Source organism: Siniperca chuatsi, linkage group LG14 (assembly GCF_020085105.1).
Source record: "Siniperca chuatsi isolate FFG_IHB_CAS linkage group LG14, ASM2008510v1, whole genome shotgun sequence".
Taxonomy (NCBI): domain Eukaryota; kingdom Metazoa; phylum Chordata; class Actinopteri; order Centrarchiformes; family Sinipercidae; genus Siniperca; species Siniperca chuatsi.
The window spans coordinates 5,037,608-5,060,257 of record NC_058055.1 but is presented as its reverse complement, the minus strand read 5'-3'; the positions used below and the strand labels follow the sequence as shown (position 1 = coordinate 5,060,257).

Here is a 22,650-nt window from a genome sequence, read left to right as displayed (position 1 = left end):
GCCACAGCAGGTCGACCCTGCTTTGAAGTTTGCTTTTATTAGGCCTCATGTCATGAGGCCAGGGACAAGGATGGGAAGGCTGCTTGGAGTACCCTGGATGTCAGGTGGTAACACACACCCATGTTGCCACTTCAGATTAATTTGTTTGACAAAGAGAAGTTACTGTTAAAAAGGCTTCAAGGAATTTCTGGGCTGAAACCCAGCCATTCTCTCCAGCTCCTTCTTATTTCTTGTGCCATCAGTAAATATAGCAAAATCTGTAACGCCTCATGTTTACGTGAAAACTGTTCCAGTTTTGTCAACATGCCTATTTTTTCTTTGCTCCCAGTTGAACCAATACGTGATCGTGATTTACAGAGAATGTGATTTTCTCTCAGCTTAGTTGTTAAATGAATGGCATCTGGCCGCTGCCTTTCCTTGAAGTAGTTGGCCACAGGTATGTAACTGGCCCTGAAGTGCCCATCCACAGGGGCGCACAATATTAAACCTGCCATTCCTCAATTCACAGAGACAAATTAGCCAAGTTAGTGTGGCTGACTCCAAAGGAAAACCAGCAGCCGTTTGTCTGGAGGCATGCCATGTGTTGCATTTACTTACTCTCTGTCATCCACTAGGCTACGTTGTTGTGAAACAAGCATGTGGGGCTGATCAGATGACAACTGATGCTATACAAAACTCTAGGTTTTTAGGAGGCGGGGGTGGGTACAGCAATTAGCTCTTATTCACTAAGCTTGGTGTATCATATTTTGTGGGCCTCAGGCACAGGAAACCTAGTATTGGGAATTAAAACACAGTATATCGGTTGTAGCCCAACCAGGTCACCTCTGGGTTCACCTTTATTTCTGTCTACTGGGGAAAGTTGCCTCCAGTCTCCCACCTTCCAAGTCTCTGGGCAATTTCACAGCATGATGTGCAGGCAGAGTGCCATTCTGGTGGTCTGGAGCATACGTCAGAGCGCCTGTTGCCATTAAGAGTGGCAACTGTGGCTCCATAAAACACAGCTATGACTCATGGGGGAGCCTACTGTCTTTAGTGGTTAGTGGAGGTGGCAGCAAGCAGAACAGGAGCTGGTAGGCTGGAGATATTCTTGGTGAAGCTATTTGGAAAGGTTGTAGGTGCTCTAGCAAAAATAACTTTTGCTTAAAAATGACAGTAATAATGAACAAGAGTTAGTGTTTCCCACAAGGTGACAGTTCACTCATGGAAGTTGTAGAAATGGAATATTGTTTTGTAGTTATTTTTTTACATTGCTAAGAATTGACATGTATTAGGCTGGTAAATACAGACCATGTAAATGAATACTGTGATTTGACTTCATTATATCCCAGCCTGTTTTGGCATTATTTACTCAAATCTCACCTGCAGCGAGTTCATTAGCCTAGTAATGTCTAGTAGTAAACAGGGAGCATGTCTGCATTATATTCATGTTAATTCATAAACTGTGTTAAACATCTCATATTAGTAAAAAATTGCAGTTACATGCAGCAAAGGCCAGATTCGGACTAAACATAAGTCTGACTGATCTGTAACTGAAAAATTAGCTGGCTGGAGAGCAGTCTTGGTTTGCTATTTAAAAGAAATGCTAAATACCATATAACAATGCAAATACCACCTAGAATTTTTTATTTAAAAAGCGTTTTGGACACTGCACTGAGGAGCTGAATGTCTCTTCCTGCGTCCGCCTTGTGGTGCTGGAGAACACCCACTAATTATATGTTATGTTCAAGTATATCAAGTGTACACCATACCACAACCTGAAAATTTCATGTAAGTAAAATGATGATGATTGTCACACAGGGCTTACTTCCTGTTGCCAGTTGGTGGCACAATGACTACAACTCCTAATTGGCATGAAGATGTCCTCAGGCCGGGGCTCTTATCAGACATGTGAAATTTGGGGCAGAAAATGTACACTCAAGTTACAACAACGTCTTGTTTCACAGCAAATAATGCATCGCCACAACAACAGTGTTTAATGGAAACTCACAATCTTTACAATGAAGCATCATCAAGTTCTTAAGACTTTGCTGAACAAATTTGAGGTGGATCTGGTTAACCTGGTAGGAATATAGGGTCTGTAACTCTTTTTGAAATGACCAATTGTGTCCCCATCACTTTTTAAAAGCATAATTTGTTAAAAATGTTGCTTGCACCTTAACTAACAAATTAGAACTCTTTGAGGAAGGTTTATTTGCACAAAAAATATACAATGTAATGTAAATATAGAAGAAACAAATGTGCGTTGTCCAAAAAAAGTGGAGCTTAAGCTAAAAAGCTTAAAAAAAAAAAGAAAGAAAAAAAAGTCCATAACCCTTTTGCTCGTGACTGGAATAAAGGTTAGACTTTCAAAAACTGAACCTATCCTTTAGTGCTTGCCTCTTAATGTTAGCATTAGCTGGCACACTAACATTAGGAAGCTAGCGTTAGCTGCCTTGCGTGGTAGCTAACAATAGAAATAAACTCCTCAGCAAGATCTAAAACGTTTAAAAAAAGACCTAACCTTCCTGGCATTTTTACTGCTGTCCTTCATGCGGATGTCTGTTTATAAAACTTTGTGAAACGTAACAACATGTTGCTTAAGCATTCTTTAAAATTTTTATAAATGTCAAGCCTTAAAGGTCATTAAGTAGTCTACATTTGAATTGATTCATCCATTTCTAATATTAAACAAAACCTAATAGTTCCTTTATACTGACCTGCTACACTTACTTGCTGGGATAATTCCTATAGTAGATGAACCCAACACACATTTTATTTACCTGCCAAACTGATCTGTACAGAGAATATCAAGAAAATCCTTACTTGTCTGACTTTCTGTGGAATAAAGTCCTGGGTACATTTATTTTTTTCCCCACCCACCGTAATTACTCTGACCTCATACTGATCCCCCCATTGCATTGCCTAAAACTGCATATCTTGAAGACCGTTTAAAAAATGTCTTTTCATCTAAGGTCTTATGTCCCTACCAGTTTTCAATACAAAGTGACGCCCTTGCGATTAATTCTCTAGGAGGAGTACGGAGCCTGTTAATGCCGAAAAATGGCCTAAAAGTGCACATTCAATTCAAAATGGCTGACTTCCTTTTGGGTCTAGGGTATGACTCCAAGAGGCTTTTTTTATAAGTCTTGGGATGATACATCTGCCTCTCAAATTTTGTACATCTAGGTGAAACGCAGCACGGGGGCTGCTTTTTTGCAATTTTGTAGGGGGCGCTATGGAGCCATTTTGCCACACCCATGCCCAAGACCAATATCAGATGTAAATTTTTGCCACTTCTGACACTTGTTCAAAGTTCTGTGAGTTTTCGAGCACCTTAAGCTCCTCAAAAATGAGATTCATTTGGACACGGAAAAATAATAATTATTCCTTCAGTTTCAGTAGGGTCTTCGCAGCGGTTGCTACTCGAGCCCTAAATATACTCTGTGTCATTAGGTTTGGTGAGGTGACTGGAAACAAACCCATTCACCTTCTCTTTCCTTCTGTTCACTCTTGCTCTTTTTTCATCCATCTCATCTTTGTTGATTCCACATATTCCAAAGTTGAGGCTCTTCCTTTAGCTCTTCACCTCTGTGACATAGCTCATGACCCCTGTCAAAAGAGATACGACAAAGTCTTGGCATAGCCCTTTGCGGCCATTAGCTCATGTGATTGTGCTGCGATAAAAACCATATGACCCAAGCAAAGACAAAAAATGAACATTACACAGCTCCTTTCCACCTCATAACTCCCCTCCACCTCAGACAGAGTTGTCAAGACTGTTAAAATTCCCCATTGAAAACTATCTCCACCGATTACCTTATTTCCTTTCTTCTTTAATGCGGATGTTGGAGACGGTACAGAGTCTACAACAGGGTTTTGTGAATATAGTTGACTCCCTATAGTGAAACAATGGGCGTACCATATTTGCACATGAACTCAGTTTTTCCACAGTTGACATTCCTGTAAGCAGTTGTGTGTTTACTCTCTGACGGTCCACAAGCCTGTGAATCAGAAATAGCTGTGTACAATGAGTGATTGTGTAATAGTCAAATGTAGGATTGTCAAAATATGTGCTTCCATCTTCCTGATAAATGTACATTGTAAATGCATAGGACTCTTCGCTCGATTTCTATTTTCACATGTTTTGCAAACTTTCCTTTGCAAACCACAATTTTTTACAGTATTGTACCAAACAGGATTGAATGAGATAGTAGTGATAGCTATAATGTGTCAAACCCCATATCTTGAACCTACTTAAGAGTCCTTTATGGGGAAAAAGATCATAGCTGACAAGGATCCATTATTCAGCCTTTAAGGCATTGCCCCCAGGAGAAAAGCTCTGCTCTGTCTGCAGTATTTATCACCATTTTTTCACTCCTCCATTTGTTGATTTCCCTTGAATGAGAGCAGAAACTAGAGCTACAGCCTATTTCTCAGCAGGATCTTTCTGAGAATTGAAACACTTTTAGACAGAACTATTCCAGGTTTCCCTCAGAAGCCTGTTGGTCTTTCTCTCCTTGTCCAGCTGAGGCTTGCGGTTCGTGACTCACTTCTCGATGCGTTCCAGAGAATGTTCCAGAAAAGAAAAAGAAAGAAAAACAGGCGATTACATCTCCACTGTCCCTGTTGAACAACAGCAGTCATAGTTCTGTCCAGCTGCCTCTGCAGAAACCTCATCTCAACAAACAGACTCCTCAATGTTCAGAAATCATAATGCAGCCCACTGTATGCTGTTTGTTTACCTGAACCCTGGACCACGGTTCCCCAGGCTCTGCCACCATCTCTACCCTAAGACAGACAGAGCCTGGAAGTAATCAGGCCATTTCAACTGCCTGCTGCCACTCATTGTCTTCATCCTTCCATAACAGCCACATCCGTTTTCCATTTTACACGGATTGATATGATAAAACTCATAATGGGTGGGACAGACACCAGAAAATGTAGCACCAAGTCAACATAATATACCTCACTTTCAGCCTTAGAAGGAGGAAAGAAGAAATGAGGCATCAAGTTAAGTTCTCTTTTAGGCCAAGCCATAAACGTGTCTGTTTTTGCTTTAGCCCAGTGAAGAATAGCCTGAATCTGGATGCTCTGAGCATCATTTCCCATATGGCCACATGCTGTACAAATGTTGGATAATCATAGACACAGGATAAGTTATAGACCCTGCATCTGACAATGTGTTTTGCATTTGAACACCATTAAGGTGCCACTTTTAACAAGATCTCTGAACTCCACTGACACTTCATTAGTGTACTTTATTTATCACATTTCCAGCAAGAAATTATTTTTGGCAGGTTATAAGTGGGTTAAATTGAGAGCGATATGGGTTGTATTGTGAGATTGTTAACAGTCTGACAGGAGCAGAGACAGTAGGCTGATGGCTGTCTGCTCGCCCCCTCTGGTGATTGATGCAAAGAGAGAGAAGAGGGAAGTTGCTGTTTTCATGGTGCTGGATTTAAGATTAGATCGGTCACAAGGTTGTAGTCTGAAGCCTACAGTGCTCTGTAATCTAATTTGGATTGTACATTGTATGTATTGGACAGACACTATCTGAATTATTATGATAATAGGGGTGTATGTTTGCATTAAATAATGCATATTATAGGTGAATTATCCTCAAATGTAATAGTGTGTGTTTTTCATCTTGCCTTTAATTGCAATATATGTGTGTATATCCACAAATTTTCATAATAAGCAAGACTGAACTGATATATGTCTTGAAACATGAATTGGGAGGAACTTGTGGTTTATGTGTCTTGGCCCAGGCCAAGCAAGAGATGTGTGAGGAGAAACTTGACCAGCTCGCTGCACTGCTATAGCAAGAATCACTACTGAGAAATTACATTTAGATAAGAACTGTTTTTCTGCTCTGAAGAAACAGCCTGTAGGAAAGAAAAAGCTCCCAGTGGTTTAGTTGCCCTGTGGTTCTCCTTGTTCAAGCTATCTATCAACCAAACCCAGGCCTTAATGTACACCTCCCTATGCCCATGGGTTTTCATAGCCTTACTGTGTGGTCCCTGTTTTCCATCACAAACTTTTGTTGGTAGCTACAGCTTGCATCCAGTTGGCCAGAGTGAGTTGATGGTGGGACCCTTTTTACAACCAGAAGTAGGAGCACCCTTTTCCATAAACAGATATTTACCATTTACTGCTGTATCAGAGGGATTGTGGAAAGGTGGTAGTGTGTCTGAGGTGCTGTGCTTGCAAAGCTTTAACCGCCCTACAGGTTCTGTTTTTGATAAGAAAGAAGAGTGGAAGCTCCAGTCCTGACCAGTACAATGGAGAGAATGGCCTTTTCTAGTCTGTCAGCTTGCTGTCGGCCAGAAGTTGTGATTTATAAGCAGGTCTCAGACCGCAGTTGTAAGTGTATGTCACTGTTCTGTGGTTTCCAGTGTGGGGCATATGTACGTAGCGAGGCCGTCAGTGGGCTGCGATTATGCCTAAGCTCGAGGGTTTTATGGGAATTCCTCTGGACAGCCACCTATGACTTTATGAAACACTTAAATTCGTCTAATTGAATTTCCACATTTTGTGGTTGGTAGTTCCAGGTTTGTCCATCACCGCAAAGAGGTACCAGAGGAGCAAGTTCCACTAAATATAAGGGTAAAAGTAAATGTTAATCCTGTGTCTGTGTGTGTGTGTGTGTGTGTGTGTGTGTGTGTGTCTGAGAGAGAGAGAGACAGTGTGAGTGGAGAACTTCATATGTGTTAAAGTATTCAGTTTTTGTTGGTTATGTAAGCCTTGACCAATGTTAGGTGTCTCTATGTAGTCAAGCCAAAATGTTATGTTATTTGCAGAGATTGATGAGGGGAAAGACGTCATAGGACAGAGAGGGACCCGTATGGATAGTTCATTTTATCTCATAACATCAGAACGAATTGGTCTAGAGATTATACATTAAGTGGCATGTTTCATTTGCTTTTATGTATCGTCTTTTATAATCAATAAATGCAATCACGTTATGATCATCATCTGAGAATATCTTCTTCCCACTGGTCAGACTGTGGATTTTACTGGCAAAATTTTCTGAAAACGAGGGGTTTGCTGTGATACTGAGTGTTTGGAAAGTGTTGGCTGCTCTGCTCCATCATTTACTTAATAGTGCGTCTGCAGTTTCCAGCTGGTTTGAATTTGTAGCTGAGGCCTGTTTGTTTGGAGTCTGCTCTCCTGTTGTCTCACTACATACTATACCACTCTGCTTTAGCACTAAGGCCTCTCTAAAGTCCTTTCACTTACAGATATCGCCTTTCTCTCAACTCAACTTCAACAGCCATGGTATATTAGTCTATGGTAATATCTAAAAATGTTGGCTTAGGTTAGAAGGAAACTGACTGCTCAGTAGATAAAAGGAAAGAGAAAAACCCATCCGTCCATTGCAAGTTAAGTAAGTACTTTTTTCTTCACTGGAGGTTATATCTCTTCCTTTGATCATAGTTATGTCATTGTGTGTTAAAATATCTGCAGCTTTTGGATCCATTCTGTTTTTCTCTTGGTAATGTAGAGGGAAACTGGACCAAGGCACACAAACAAAAGAATTCTCTCTGCTTGTGGGCTTTTTTTGGCTGACCAAACTCAGCTCCTGGGGCCCCCACCAACTTGTCATAAGAATGGAGAGGGCAGAGACCAAGTATATTTTATGTCAACAAGTTTAGAAAAACTTGTTTTTCTTGTTAATTCATCAAACCCTGTGTGCTGTCATATGGGTGTTTGGGAGTAGAGGTATTCAGTCATGAGCACAGGCCTTACTGAGGCTCAATGACATTAAACAGCTCTTAGAATAAAACAATGCTGGCCCCATCTGGTCAGTATTTGAAAAAAAATTCAGCCATGCTGGCTCTGTGTTAGTTCTTCTATCCAGAACCGTTTCCATGTGGATTTCATTATAGCCCTTTGACTCTGGCCAATCGGCAGCTTTTCATCTGAATTAACATAGCAGCTCAGACCACAGTTCTTTCAGTGGCACTCATCGAATTAAGAGAGTCGATGTCTCTTTCCCCTAATTTAGTTTTGTCAAGTTGAGTTTAGCATTAGTCACTATCTCTGAATATCAGTCACTCCAACACTCCTTTCCATCAAATAAAATCTCACCTCATTAGGGTTGTGTCTCTCTATCACCCCTGATGTCAGCCTCCGTTACTCTGCCAGGAGGAAAGGATATGGGTGGGTGTCCTCCCTGTCATGTCATCATCTATGCCATCCAGCCACAGCTTTCTCCTTTATTAATGAAGCGTCTGTGATGAGCCCAGGCTTGTTGTCCCAGAGGCCAAATAATGGTTTTACAGTTATGGGAGAAAAGGGGCTAAGTACCTCATGAAAGCAGCTGTTAAATAAACACCAGCTCAAGTTAAAAAAGGAGGCTGCAAGGGGGTCTTTTTTTTTCTTTTCCTTTGAAAATAATTAGTGTGAGCTGTTTTCTCTGAATCCAAATAACTTTTTTATTTCCAAAATATTAGCTGTATGAAGAATGTTAGTGTTCATGTGGTCTTGAGACAAATAACACAATTCATAGTACTTATTGATACCTACAGTATAGCCCATGTTGCAAAAACATACAAGATCTAAGTCTAATAGACGAGATTTGGCCATACATTTTCATATACACATTCAAAATGAACATAAGCATAGAAATCTGCCATTTATAAAAGTCACTGCTCATAGGTTAGTTCCAGTTACACATGAGCTTATATCATATATTTAGATTCAGTTTGATTGCATCTCAACTGTTTTGTTTGTTGTTGTGCTCCAGGTTGTTACTCACCCATTATGATGCCAACCAGGCATCTCTTTACGTTTTAGTGGACAAATTATTGCCAATACTGTTGTTGTCCCCATGGAAACAGACCCTCTTTTATATGTTAACACATGTCTCAGCCAAGTCGTTGGCATGTGCTTTTCAGAGCAATTAGGATGATGTCCACAGAAACTGCACCCTGCCTTACCTAAATATGCATCCAACTACAAATATAAACACAAATGCACATGCTGTAATTATATTATGTCAGCGCATGGTTTGGCTTTTATGAGTTTGGAGCCTTAGCCTCACAACCATTACAACAGTCAGAGTGAAGCAGTTTGGAGCACAAAGTTATTCTTGAGATGAGGAGAGTATTGCTCCTTCCCGTGACTATAAGAACCAAGAAGCCAGAGAAGTTCACCTGTCAGCAGCAATGTCATAATTCATCTCCTCCCCACAGAGTTATGATCAATAAATCCATGCGAGGTGCTGTGTGAACAGATTGAAAGATTTTTTATAGATTGGTTATGTATTATTTCACTTGACTTTTAGTTTTATTTTGTCAAATTTCATTAATGCATCTAATATATTTTTTTATGTCATGATGACATATGATATACTGTAATACAGCTATTTTTTCTAAAGCTACAAGTTGTTGCTTTATATGAATTAGCTGTTGTAAGAGAGCCAGCTTGACCGGTATTTCACTTTAACCTTCAATTCAATTCAGCAGTGGCCTTCTTCCAGCTCATTACAGAGTTAGAAACCACACATTCAACCTCACACTCTTTCCCTCATGCTGAATTAATGGAACAATCCACATAGTTGGCCACCATAAGAGGGGGGGGACCTTGACTATACAATAGCTATTTGTTTCTTATTCGTCATTCTGCCTCTGCTTCTCTCTTCAAGTCCCACTCGGATTTGGTTCCTTGAGAATTAGGCCACATTTTTGAAAAATCCATGTAACCATTTATGTATTTATTTATTTTAAAAACCTCTGCAGCCGTTTTTTTTTTTTTTTTTTTGGAGAGGACACAAAGTGGAGCTTCATAACATGCATCTAAATTAGGAGAAAGCAATATTATGGGTTGTTGTCATTTTACTGCACAGTGATTTTGTGCAAATCGAAATGAAAGGGAATGTTATGTAATATATTTATTATATTAAAATATATTACAGTATATTGTTTGTTTGGCTGTAGCACATGGAGGCTGGCAGCATCGTTGTATCATAGGCAAACAAATTATGAGCTGTGAGCTGTTATTATTAAGCACAAAGTTGAGCAGATTGAACTCTGGACAGCACTCAGTCTGAGGACGTTATGAGCGTGGATCCGCCAGTCTAATCACAGATTACACCTCTTTATCTGATTTAAAACAAATAATGCAGCAAATGCTCCACATGGGGTTTTGGCCATGAGTATTGCAGTGCATTCTAGGTAAAATCAAATATTGTATACAGTAGATTGCATCCAGTAAAGACCAGTCCCTGACTGTAATAAGCCATTCATTATGAGAGAATCTTTCTGTATTGGACTATGACTTTTTCAATTCCAAACACTGCAGCCCATTGGCAGTGAAAAAAGGTTTTAACATCCTTAACACTATGCAGGGTCACAGTTGAACAAACCCAGATGACCAGAGAATGCTCCAGGCTCTCCAAAGTAAACCGGACACAGCCTATACTCATTCCCATACCATGGCAGGTTTCATTTTGATACTTGGAGCCAATGAAAAAGAAAGTTTTTCTTTTCTTTTGTTTATTGTACCATTATGCTGCTTTAGAATTTTTATCCTCTTCTCAAGAAATCATTTTCCTCACTACTGTATTTGCTGAACAAACGCACTGGATTTTACTACATAATTTAATATGTTTGTTTGCATAATTTGTCAGTCTATGACTGCAGATACTGAGTTTATTTGTCTTAATGTGTTTATTGCCCAAGCTGAGTCATTACTATTATTTCCTTTTTGCTAGCAGAGTAGCACTCAACCATCTTACAGTGTAATATCACTTTTTTAACACTGAAATCCCAGTTTAGGTTAACACAATTTGGTCTGTAGTACTGTCAAGTGTGACTAAAATCAATGTGAAATGGTGCTTACCTTTTATACCATATTTCACATAAGCTGTACTTTTTCTGTCTAATATTCTCATATAAGATTTTTTTCTGAAGCATAATGTGGACTTTGTCTTTGCCAGTGGCTCTTGGAAAGCTGACTGCGATCTCAGATCTATTCTGCAAGAGCTCAGGCATAGTTGATCTGTCAGCTTACAACTTGGATGCCTGCTAATACTTAATATGTTCATAACCCTATCCTGATGGCTTTATTTGGCTCACACACAAGCACACATTTACACAGATGCACACAAAAACAAAAATCTTGCAAATCTGCAGTATGTCCTGTGTGTGTAAATGTAGTCAATAAACACACGTATTTTGCATGGTATATACATGGCTAAATCCTTCACCATGTGGATATATGAAAGACCTCTTGTTTTCCAATTTATACTTTTATCCTCACCAACTCAAATTCCTCCATGGAGCAGTTTGATGCTGCACATTTTATCTTGGTAGAATAGCAGCAGGATCTGGCTGGAAATCCCTTTGAACTCTGTGAAATATTAGAAGTCTCTCTGGTTACTGTTTTGACAGGGCATGTAGTTGGCCACTCTGTTGTACTGTAGGCTAGACATTTTACTGTCATCAAGGTTGTATTCATCCTTGACAAACTGTTTCTCTGAACTAAGCTGAAAGACGTTTATAAGGTTTGCTATTTCTTATGTAGTGAGAAATACTGAGAAACAACCAAACTGAATCCCAGATCAGTTATTATTCATTCTTCATTTCTTGTTATGCCTCACTCACACTTTTGACTTGTTAAAATAGACAGTTAATATAAGCAGACATTTGGATAAGTAGCTCTCGACAATCGTCGCTTTGAAAGCAATATATTTGAAAGTTAGTAAATGAGACAGATGAAGTGCACAGTTCCCCAGCCCAGGCTCTCCCTGTGACCCCCAATCCAGTGGTAATACTAATAGAAAATTTCAGTCGTAAAGCCATCCACAAAATAAAGAGGAAACGAAAAGAAAATAATATGCCCATTCACAAGGAGTGGAAGGGAGAGAAATTGTGGGCAGCACGAAGCCAGGATAGGCACCTGCCCACAAACCATATATTCATCCTCCTCTCTGGCCTACTATTTTCCTAGGGGCCTTGTGGAAACACAACACGCATATAAAAAAAGATTTCCCTTGTAAAACACCACAACACTTTTATTCCAAATAATTAAATGAGTGTGATCAGACTCCGGCTAAAATTAAAATAATGTTTTAATGACTATATTTGGCAGCTTTATTTAAAAGGCATACTACAACTAGGGCAGAGTTTGTTGTGTTTGTTTGTTCAGGAACACTTTCCTCCATCAATGTATCTTTCCATGCTAAGGAGAATACATTAGACCTGTGCTGAGTTCAGGCTATCCTCCATTTCCCTCCAGTCACCCATCACACATCTTGTGCCCTTCACTCTTCATGGCACCATTCACCATTCAGACCACAAACATTTGTGGCTTCCCTCAAGAACAAGCTCCGTGTGCTTTGAATTTGAATCTACAAAGTAGTGAATTAGCATTGTTTCCTAGGTGTGCCTCATCCGGGCACCAGGAGCCCTTGTGAGAGCTGCCATGGAGGTTTGATGATGATTGTCCTGCATGCCAGTACTGCTAATAGGAAGTTGACCTCAGTGTTGTGACTTCACAAATAGGGTCAGCCTGTGTGGTGTTGGTTTACTTGACTGCAGTAGCTCAGCTCCAGTGTTAAGGTGGTGAGGGTCATTAGCCCTGAGGACCAGAGTGAGCCTCAAGGATGGTGGCTCTTCCAATAGGTGTCACTGTAGCACACCACACTCATTGGTCTCCACAACTGACCAGCCCATACACAGACTAAATAACCACATCTTGAAGGGATCTCATTAAGACTGTAGGCATGGCAGTACCCACCTCCGACCCTCCCTGCAGTGATTGGGGTCAGAGGAGACTAACATTGGTCTCTTGTCACCGGTGGTCTCCCTAACTGAATTTCCTATTCATCTCACACAGCCTTTCCCGTAATTATGTAAATCTGTTGACTGAATTTGGCAGCAATACGATACTCAGAAAAGTGTAACAACAAGTAATGAAACGGAAGAATCTGGTTTGAATTAGGGCTGCATTTGAATCGGACTCAGGCACAGTGAGTACACCACACCTGTATTACATTACCACAGTGTGGAAGAGACAAAAAGGAGGGGAGAGCAGTGAGAGTAAAAGGAGCAGAGTTAAATGAAGTGGAAGAACTTAGAGTATGCAATATTAAAAACTGTTTTATTACATGCTTGTTTGAAATGGCAACAGAGACAGGAAGTACAAAGAATATTACATTTCACCTGTTAAGGAAGTGCTTAAACATATAGTGTGAACTATGCAGTCAGGCAGTTACCATGGAAACATGAATGTTGAGTTTACTTTGGTTCTTACATCTTAAAATGATAACGCTGCTGCTAAAGTCAATAATTTAGTTAAACACCATAATCTTAAACATACTGCTCCACTATCTACTATCTAATCGTCTAGAGGTGTGAATATGTTTATGAAAGTGAAAGACTTTAGGCCTTGCACATCTTGAGAGGACTCTGAAAAGCAATACATGTCAAAGTTGCAATGAGTACAGTTTTCCTGGCCTGTAGTGCAAAATCATCTCAGAGGTTTGGTAGGATAGGTGACCAGCAATGTCAATGACATTTAATTTTAGCTCTGTTCTAGTTATCTTGCTCACATGCCTGAGAAAGATCATTGTGAATATTAGATTGAATGTGCTATAGATCAGTTACAGGCCTCTATAAGATACAGACCTTTAGATGATAGAGGCTGATAAATAAATTATAAATAATTAACCCATGACTTTCATTCAACACAGAAACAGTCCTGTTACAGCTCTTCAAATAGCTGTTAACAGTTCTTTCTGTTGCTCATACACTTCCTTGTTTACACTGAGGGCTGCTTAGCAGAAGAATGGGCTTTGATTGCTACAACCTGAAAGTGTTCTTTATCTGTTCTCCAACAACCACTAAAAGCTCGTATCTAAAAATATTTGTCTTTTAATTTAAAATCCATCATAAACAAACTTGAGCAGGTGTTAGTTTTATTGTCAAGATGGTTGATTTAATTAGTGTGAATGTAACTGTAATTTATTTTTTTTAAAACCCTGGACTACCGACATCACTTATTCTTATTTATCACTTGTGTTGACACATTTCTGGAATTGACGGGAGCAGTTTATCAACCAGTCAACATTTGATATTGACATAAAATCTGACAAAGACTTGATCCGGCTTCTGTCCAATCAGTGCAGTGCAATACACGTTTCTGGCAATGGAAATCTTATGTCACCGGTGGACTCCATGCCTTCAGCTTTATTCTTTTTGTTTGGCTGAGTATTTAATTTGAAATGAATTTATCTTACAATCCCTAGTGCTTAAGAGTTCCTGCTTGTGTTGGACGTTTACTACCTCTGAACATTTTTATGAAAATAAACTCCCCATATAGAAGAAGTAATAATGTGATACTTTGTTGATTCTTCTTTTCTCTCTCTGTTTGCCCTTTGGAACATTTGAAGCCAGGCCATTTGGATGAACAATAATTTCTCCAACCATTAGGCCACTGCCCTAGCCATTATGTTAAAGTGTCAGCATTTCAGTATGGCATTTTCTGCCCATGCAGAGTCTAATTTTAATGTAACTAAGTGGAAACGTTATGAAATAATAACTAGAATCTTCACTCAAAATTTAGCATGGAAAAGAAAAAAAAAAACCCTTTTGCAAGTCATGTATGAGACAGGATTCTTCACACTCACAAATATGTGAGAAGATATTTTCTGTGGTAAGCAAACGCCTGCGGTGTTTATGAATCCAGATTCCCAGTTTGGCTTAAAGACTGGATGATGATGACCGTGGCGCATATTCAAGGTCAGAAAACTGCTCTGAGTTTAAGGGAAGTAAATTTCTGTTGTGAATGAATTATATGACTCTAGCCAGACTCAAACAACTTTTCAGCCCTGCTCTGTATATTTATTGAGACACATGAAAGGCTGCAGTGATTAATCAAGTTGGATTTCATATTCCATACTGTACCACATGATTGTTGAGGTTTTGAGCCTCCATTGCTTCATGTGAAGTTCTACCTATCATTGTCCAATACAAAGCTGCAAATATAAAATCTTAAAACAGCAGGTCAGCGAATAACAACCAAGAATAGCTGTAAATACACATCATATCGAAATGGTAAGGAACCGTAAGAATTAATATATTATTCTCATAATATCATTCTCCTGTAAAACATCTTTACAGTCATTCTTTCACTTCATGTCACAGCTTCCATCTGCAGCCATTTTGTCTCGGACATTTTGTATGCATCCTGGTCAGCATTTCACTGTAATTTATTTAGTGGACGAGTGAAGGCTGTACAGAGTGAGTTTCATTGTGTGCCCACGATAAGCCAGATGGGCGGAATCATAGAAGCACTGCACTGTAGCAAACATAATCAACCATTTCAAATCCACCAGTGAGCTAGAAAGAGCTTCTCAGAGGGGGGATGTTGTGTAATATAAATCAAATGAAATTGTGAAAAAAAAACAGAAGGCAAAATACATAGAAGAAAATGCTGATAAGACCAGAAAGTACAATCTTACACCATATTTCCATAGAGCCTGTTGTATATAACAACTATGGACAACATTAGTGGTTCTGGGAAGTCGTTTTCTGTATGTATTTTTTAACTTTTATTATCACCCCCAAACATTGCTTTTTTGGCTACATGTGCATTGGTAAATGTTTCAGTATGTTTGGAAGTTTTCAACCTTTGTGGTAAGAAATAATGTTTTTGCTGCCAGAGAGAAGCCATGGGCTAAACTAAGGGCTACCTTCTCTCAAACAATTTTATTCAAAGTTAAGAGGTCTTTTCGGGGAGAACAAAAACTGAATTTCTTAATGATATTTCCTCAAAATCATGACTAAAATCCAATTTTATTAATTATCTCCAAGCATTTACTGGTTGGTTTGCAGTGTAAGGTTGATATATTTGATTTATATATCCTAATAATGTTATGAATTATTGACAGGCTAGGTGCAGCAGTTACGTAGAATGGCACATTTAAAAAATGCAGTTACAAATCAGGTGGCCTGTTTGAGGTTAATTTTAGGCCAGTTTAAATGTAGAACCTGTGGAGAAATTGTGCGGCACAAAATTATAATTTTTTTGTGTTATTATTTTTTGTCCATTGATCATAGCTACAAACACTGCAAAGGGGAAAGTACAGTTCAAGTGAGATGTTAAAGAGCAGTTGCGATGGTAACTATCTAGATTTCACTTCCTGGTTCAGCGGCAAGGCGAGAAATCAAAAATAATTGATTGTTTTATTCCCCATGTTCAAAGTAATAGTAAAGCATAGTTTTGTTATATTGTAGGTTTTGTGTTAAAATAAATATACTGTATAACACAAAAACATATGAGGTCTGGCTTTGCAGCTTGGCCACAAAAGATAACGCCAATGCTGTAATTCTTCTAGACGAGTCAAACTGTTTATTGAAATGTCAAAACAATAGATCAGACGGAAATCTCTGTGTATGTAAATACAGCGTTCTAACGTTTGCACCATATCAGCCCACTGAGGTGAATGAGTTGTTTATTTCCTCAAAGCTGGACTGGAGCCTTCAAAAAGTTGGCAGCAACAGATCTGTTGGCAAACAGAAAAAAAGATGTCGATCAAAAGATCCTCAGCTTATGTGTGGCTCACAGAGCTGTAAACAAAAAATAAAAATAATTGGATCGACGTGCCACTGTGTGAGTTGGTTGTACGAAAACAAAGAGACATAATGAGAAGATTACAAGAAACAAGAACATGCATACACAAATTTAATGACCACTAAAATGAGAAGAGTAAAACTTCACCTGCTGCCATGAGGAAAGTTGGCATTTGCAGTCTAGTGTGAAGGAATCATCTGCAGGCAAATTCTTGGCTAGAGTTCATAGCTCGTTGAGCTTAATCATGGACAAAACGTGAACTTTGTGTGGTTTTCATGTGTCAGCCAAACGGCTCCAGAGGACACTATAAATGCCCAAAAGCTCTCACAAGCCAAGAAATTGTTGGTTATTGACCATTTTATTGCATGTCTCACTTGAAATATCATGCATTGAAATCTTTGAGGAGTGGTCCACATACAGTATCAGTAAAAGTACAGCACATTAATAACACAGTTTTCACTATTTTATTGGACTCTTTAGCATAATGTGTCAGTACTTTTAATAGTAATTGAGCAACAGTTTTTTCTTTTACTACAGTAACTGGTGTGTGTTTCAACTTCCAAAAACTAGTTAGTTGACTGTGCAGTTTGATTGACTACTTTGGCATACTGGCCACTCAAACGCTGTTAGCTTTGGCTTAATAATTAACAACACAGCATGCAGACTTTATAGCATTTCCTGGCAGGATCAGTAGAAATGATGACAGAAATGACAGGAACTGTTCCATTATACTGTAACAAATTAGTCCACACTTATGTTCCTAGTTTGTTGCAGGATATTTTGCTATACCATGGTATCATTCAGCTCTTATTATATTATTTGTTTTCAGAGCTTGTTTTTTTTTTTATTCACTGGTATGTAAGCTGTTCATGATTCAGTCATCTTAACCAGAAGAGGCACAGCCCTGAAATATTGTCAGTGGCAGGTTATCTCCCATAGCTCCAGTTCTCTACATATGAGATCTACAGTATGTATGGAGACTTATGTCTGTGTCAACCTCACGGTCTCTGCTGAAGTATCCAGTCCACAGTTTGACCAGAGGGATGGTGGAGGGAGGAACACCTGGTTAGCCCCTCTATAACAAGCTGTCATAAGACCTAATGAGCTCCCTGATTATCTTCCCCAGGGAATAAAACCTATGTACTCTGTAGAATAACCATTTCTATGTTTACCCCAGTGGACAAAAGCTTTCTGATTATAAATCACAGGGTAATTGTCTGTGATGTAGGTCAGACATGCACAGGATATTCCAGAGTTTGATTTGGAGACTTTTAACCTCTTGACACATGAAACGCAACGCTCTTGATGAAAATATGCTGCGTCCCAGATTTCTTCAACTGCCCATTGACAATGGAAGACCATTTGTCAAACGATGCTAATAACGTGCACCAGTTGAACTGTTGGGATGTCTGCACTGACAAGGGGCTACAGTGACCTCATAGAATAAAAGGCGGGGAGGGGGGAGGTGTGCTGTTACCTGGGCCACCCTCCTACACCACATCATCAACAATCAGCCTCAAAATTCTCTGCAGCCCTCCCACATTCGTGGTCTGATCTGAGGGTGATTAGTACTGACAAACTCAGGGAAACAGTAATACGTGGCATAAGCCAGGCTGTGTTTGTTTAGCCGCTGTACAGAGCCAAATGATGGGTGGCATGTACTGTAAACTGACTGGTTCCCGTCGGCTCTAGTCAGATTGAGTGTGTTTACGTGTGGTCATGGCTTCAGTGGATTGGCAGGCTGAGGCTGTATACACTGCTGCATTCTTTGGGCTGTTACTTTATCTTTGAGATGGATGAGGATGAGTCCCCAAATTCTCAGATGTGACGGGTCAGTTGTGGTCATCCTCTAAACACTCATACCAAACCTTGCAGTCATACCAACTGATTACCCACTACATATGCTGCGGAGTCTCCAAACCCCTGTGTGGGTTTTGTTGAATAGGTAAACTGGGAAGGGAGTGTCCAGACATAAAGGTGTGAGCAGCAACAAGGAGACCTGGCCGGATCTGTTTCACTATGTCATCATGTGAAAGAGCCCCCCCCCCCAAATCCTCTCGCCTTTCAGCCGTCCTCAATGGGCTCTGGGAATTTCTCACCACGATCTGGTTAGCCCCATTACAAAGAACCCCGTGGCCAGCTTGAAAGGACTCTTCCATACACATACGCACAAGCACGCAAAGGACTCCACCAGCATTCATCACAATGATGAATGAAAGGGAAACTAGAAATGACAAGCTGTCTCAAGTGGACTGATTCTGAGCAATTAGTATGATCTGGTCTGGAGCTGTTGACATAGAAACACTCAGAGATTGTTTCTCATTGCAGTGTTTGTATAAAATTCTCCAAGATACTGGGTTGTGGACTCCTGTTGTGTGCAACAGAAATTAATTCGTTGTGTTTTTTACCTCATGTCAATTACAACACATTGCCTCATATCAGTTACAACACACTCCCAAAGACCAGTTTGGATTTACAGACCAGAATCTAAACCTTCCCGGTCAGCTGTTTGTTTCCATCCTACAGTCAAAGCTTTCATGGTGCCGACAATTGGAAATGACACCCAGCTTCATGTCATTAAGCTGCCTCACACATTTTTTCCTCTTTTACAACATTCTCTGTTCTCTTTCCCTCCAGACGACACAGCCGGGTCACTAATGTTTTTCTGCTTGTCTCAAGTGAGCAGAAAAGAAGGGAGGGGGTTGATGTTTGCATATTCGACAGCCAGCGTCCAGGATATATGCCTTCTCAGGATGAGAGAGGCCATGAGCAACACACATATATACACATACAGTGCACTCTGAGGAGAAACTTAATGCAGCTTCCACCAGGGAGGGCCAGACCAGAATATGAATATTGATAGAATCTGGCTGGCTGAGTGCTGGGTCAGCTGTAGGGCTGCAGTATTCAGTCTTCCAAACTGTCTGAATGTGTTTAACACATCTCATGTCTCAAAGACATTGTGAAGCAGTAGTCACCCAGTGCTGCTGGCTCTGCACTGCTGCCAAGCAGACACTTAGCTCAAGTGTTGTTGGTGCCCACTGGCAGAGATTTGGCAAAAGCCTGAGTGAACATGCATACAGGTAGAATTCCTCTGTGTTGGCTTGTTGGAGGCATACATTATGAAGAATCTTGGACCAGCCACGTTCCTCACAGAAATATTAAAGAGTCCACACATGTGCTTCCCAGTAACAGCCTCATATTTTTTAATCCCCTACAACAAGCTCCGTAGTAATGAAATGGCTTGGGGCAAGCCAGTGATGTCACCCATCACTCTCTTGTCTTCACCCATATCCAGTTTCTGTGTGCTGTACACTTGGCAAGATCTTTTCACGTAAGGAAAACACTGGGAGGCACACATTCAAATGCACACTCATACATACAGGCATGTAATTTGACATAGGGCTCCTGTCAGACACGCAGTGTGGTTATTACACGCACTTCAGAGCTCAGGCCAAGTAATGCAACTTAAAGATAGCATATTGTTACTCCTTCTAACTGAGAATCAAAGAAAGAATATAGTATATTTAACAAAGGCTGTTTACCTTTGCTGAAGCCATAATATTTATTCTTTGCTCATATCTGATTCATGATTTCTGATTCATACTTTCTAGACCGTAACCTTGAGATTTCCATGAGACTGGGATTTTCCTTTTTTTAGCATCTGGCCACAGAACAAGCAAGCCCCCCTGCCTGATGTTGCTATGCTCTTTCTGTTTCTAAACCGGTGGTGTTATTGATCTTGGCCTACTGTTTCAAACCCAATTCCGTTCAGCCGGCCCTGTGGACAGCGTAGCGCCGTCATTTGGTCAGACCCTGAGGTTTACTCTGGGCCATGAATGGATCTCTATGTTGCTCTCGTAGGTTTTAGACCATTCCATCACCAGCTGGGTTTCAAGGCGACACCCCTTGTCCAACTCCCTCAATCTGAGCTTCTTTTGATTAAGACCTCCTCTGATACTGTCAGGACTGTTGTTTCTATGGCTCCCCTAACAGACACGGACCACTGAGGCCAGAACACACACGCTCAAACATAGTGGTACATTGATACTAACACATGGACACTTTGGTACATGTCATACACATACCGTACCGTTCATACCATACAGTTTACAAATTATCCTGGCAATTATCCTGGCAGCTGTTCAGACAGAATGGGATTTAGCCATTTTATGTTGAGTAGAAATTTGACACACATGCATGTATGGCCTGTGTGTACTCCTCCTATGCCTCTCTTGCCATTAATCAAGCTTTACAAGAGCCACTATTTACTACAGCAGGCATATTCTGAATGAATACTACAGCATTTGTCACAAGAAAACAGGTATTAATGTGTTTTGAGGGCTGCTGATATCCTGAAAACCATTTGTCTCCTAAACTCTCAAATTAAAAACAAGGAAATGTGACCTTTGCCCTCTGATGCTCAAAGATTTATTTCTCTGTAATTCCTTTATCATGTCACTCATCCAGTGTGTGCTCATATCTGAAGAAGCAGTATGTTATCCTGGGTGAATGGTGTGTCAGAGTCATGTGCGCTTCATCTCTTCACCAGAAGTGTGTGTGTAAAAAGCAGAGTGGTTGCCTTGGCACCCGAGTGGAAACAAAACAGATGTCAGCTGGTGCAAGCAGTGTGTGTGACAGAGGGGCCTCGGAGATATACGCTGAACGTGCGACATGATGCGCCTCTGCTGTTCAGTAATATAGGTTAAATAAACTCTCCGGGACAAAAGCTGGCTTGCTAGGACATCGCTCAACTGTTAGAGGAGATATTTCTGGCACCAGAGCTGGAGTTTCAAGGTGGCCTTGTTGATTTTTTCACTGGATTTGATTCTATCATATGAAATAAAGCACTGTGGTACAAGGGAGGGACGTTCAAGGCCAAATTTAGAAGTAGGTCTACTGAAGAGAGAGGGAGAGATCATGGGAGAATGCCATGGGGTTTCTAATGTGCTTTTTTTGCTCCATTTCATCCAGATGTTTTACCAGCAAGTTAGGTTTTTCTTGCCACCCGCATCTCATCCCCTGTCTTTCCACACACCTTACATATTAGTGCACATGCCTGTTATCAGGGAAGGATGCCCATTATGTGTCCAGATGAGTAATAGTCTGATGGGGAGAGTAGAAATGTGTCATGGTGAAAGAATGTAGACTTCAGACCTCTCCTGTAGGTGGTATTTCTTTCTTCTCCAAACAACATCCAAACATGGAGAATGTGCATACGTGTTCGCATGTGATTTGCAGTAGTGCTAGCCCACCTCACACTATATGTAGGGTTGTAGGATATGAGATGTGGTAGGTTGTTTAAGGTTAATGATACAGTATATGTTCCCTTTTCTTGTAGCTGAGATATCAACATGGCTTGACCACCCCAGACCTGCAGCAGACACTACCCAACTTGAAGAACTTCCTGGAACACGGCCTGTTGGTCCGATGGTAAGAATCAGAAAGATACTGTACACCTCAGTTTCTTCAGAGGTCACTGAAGCCAGGAACACAATGATCAATCACTCTTTGAAATAATCAGAATAGTCGCCAATAGAAATTTCATTTATTATAATCCCTATTACTTCATCAAAACAGAAATTAATTAGTTGAAATAATTTAAATTGATGATTTCCTTGTTTCCTCAATTACATGTACAGGCAAAGAGTTCAATTAAACCATCCTCTATACATTACAGTATTTTTCACTTCTTAGGAGTATACCAGTATGGCAGTATACCACATTGGCCCACCCGCCCGAAGATGACCCACCCTTTGCCAACACTTGTTTTTGGAAAACAACAAAAAGTTGTTTGAAACACTTTCAGTCCAAGATACTATTAGTCCAAGGAGAAAAGAGTCCTCATTATGAAGCCCTTTATCTCGTAAACTGAAAGATGAAATACTTCCATTAAAGCATAACATAAATCCGACATTTATCTAGCTTGTGTATCAGTCACATCCCCATACACTCTCCTGTCAGGCTCTTGGAAGCAGTCGAAATTATTTTCTCTGGCAGAAAGCCTTGAAGACTAACTTCTCCCATGTTCCCTAGCACCATTAAGGCTACAAACAGCCCATAATGCAACACTCTATGTAGGAGCCAGTG

The 22,650-nt window shown here is 40.2% G+C and overlaps 1 protein-coding gene across 1 annotated transcript in view; it reads left to right on the top strand.

Annotated features, from left to right (window-relative positions):
- uvrag (UV radiation resistance associated gene) overlaps positions 1 to 22,650 on the top strand; it is an 88,972-nt gene that overhangs the window by 55,560 nt on the left and 10,762 nt on the right. The window contains exon 14 of the mRNA XM_044222646.1: positions 21,902 to 21,993. Coding sequence (XP_044078581.1) covers positions 21,902 to 21,993 — 92 coding nt within the window. The remainder of the gene's footprint in view (positions 1 to 21,901; positions 21,994 to 22,650) is intronic.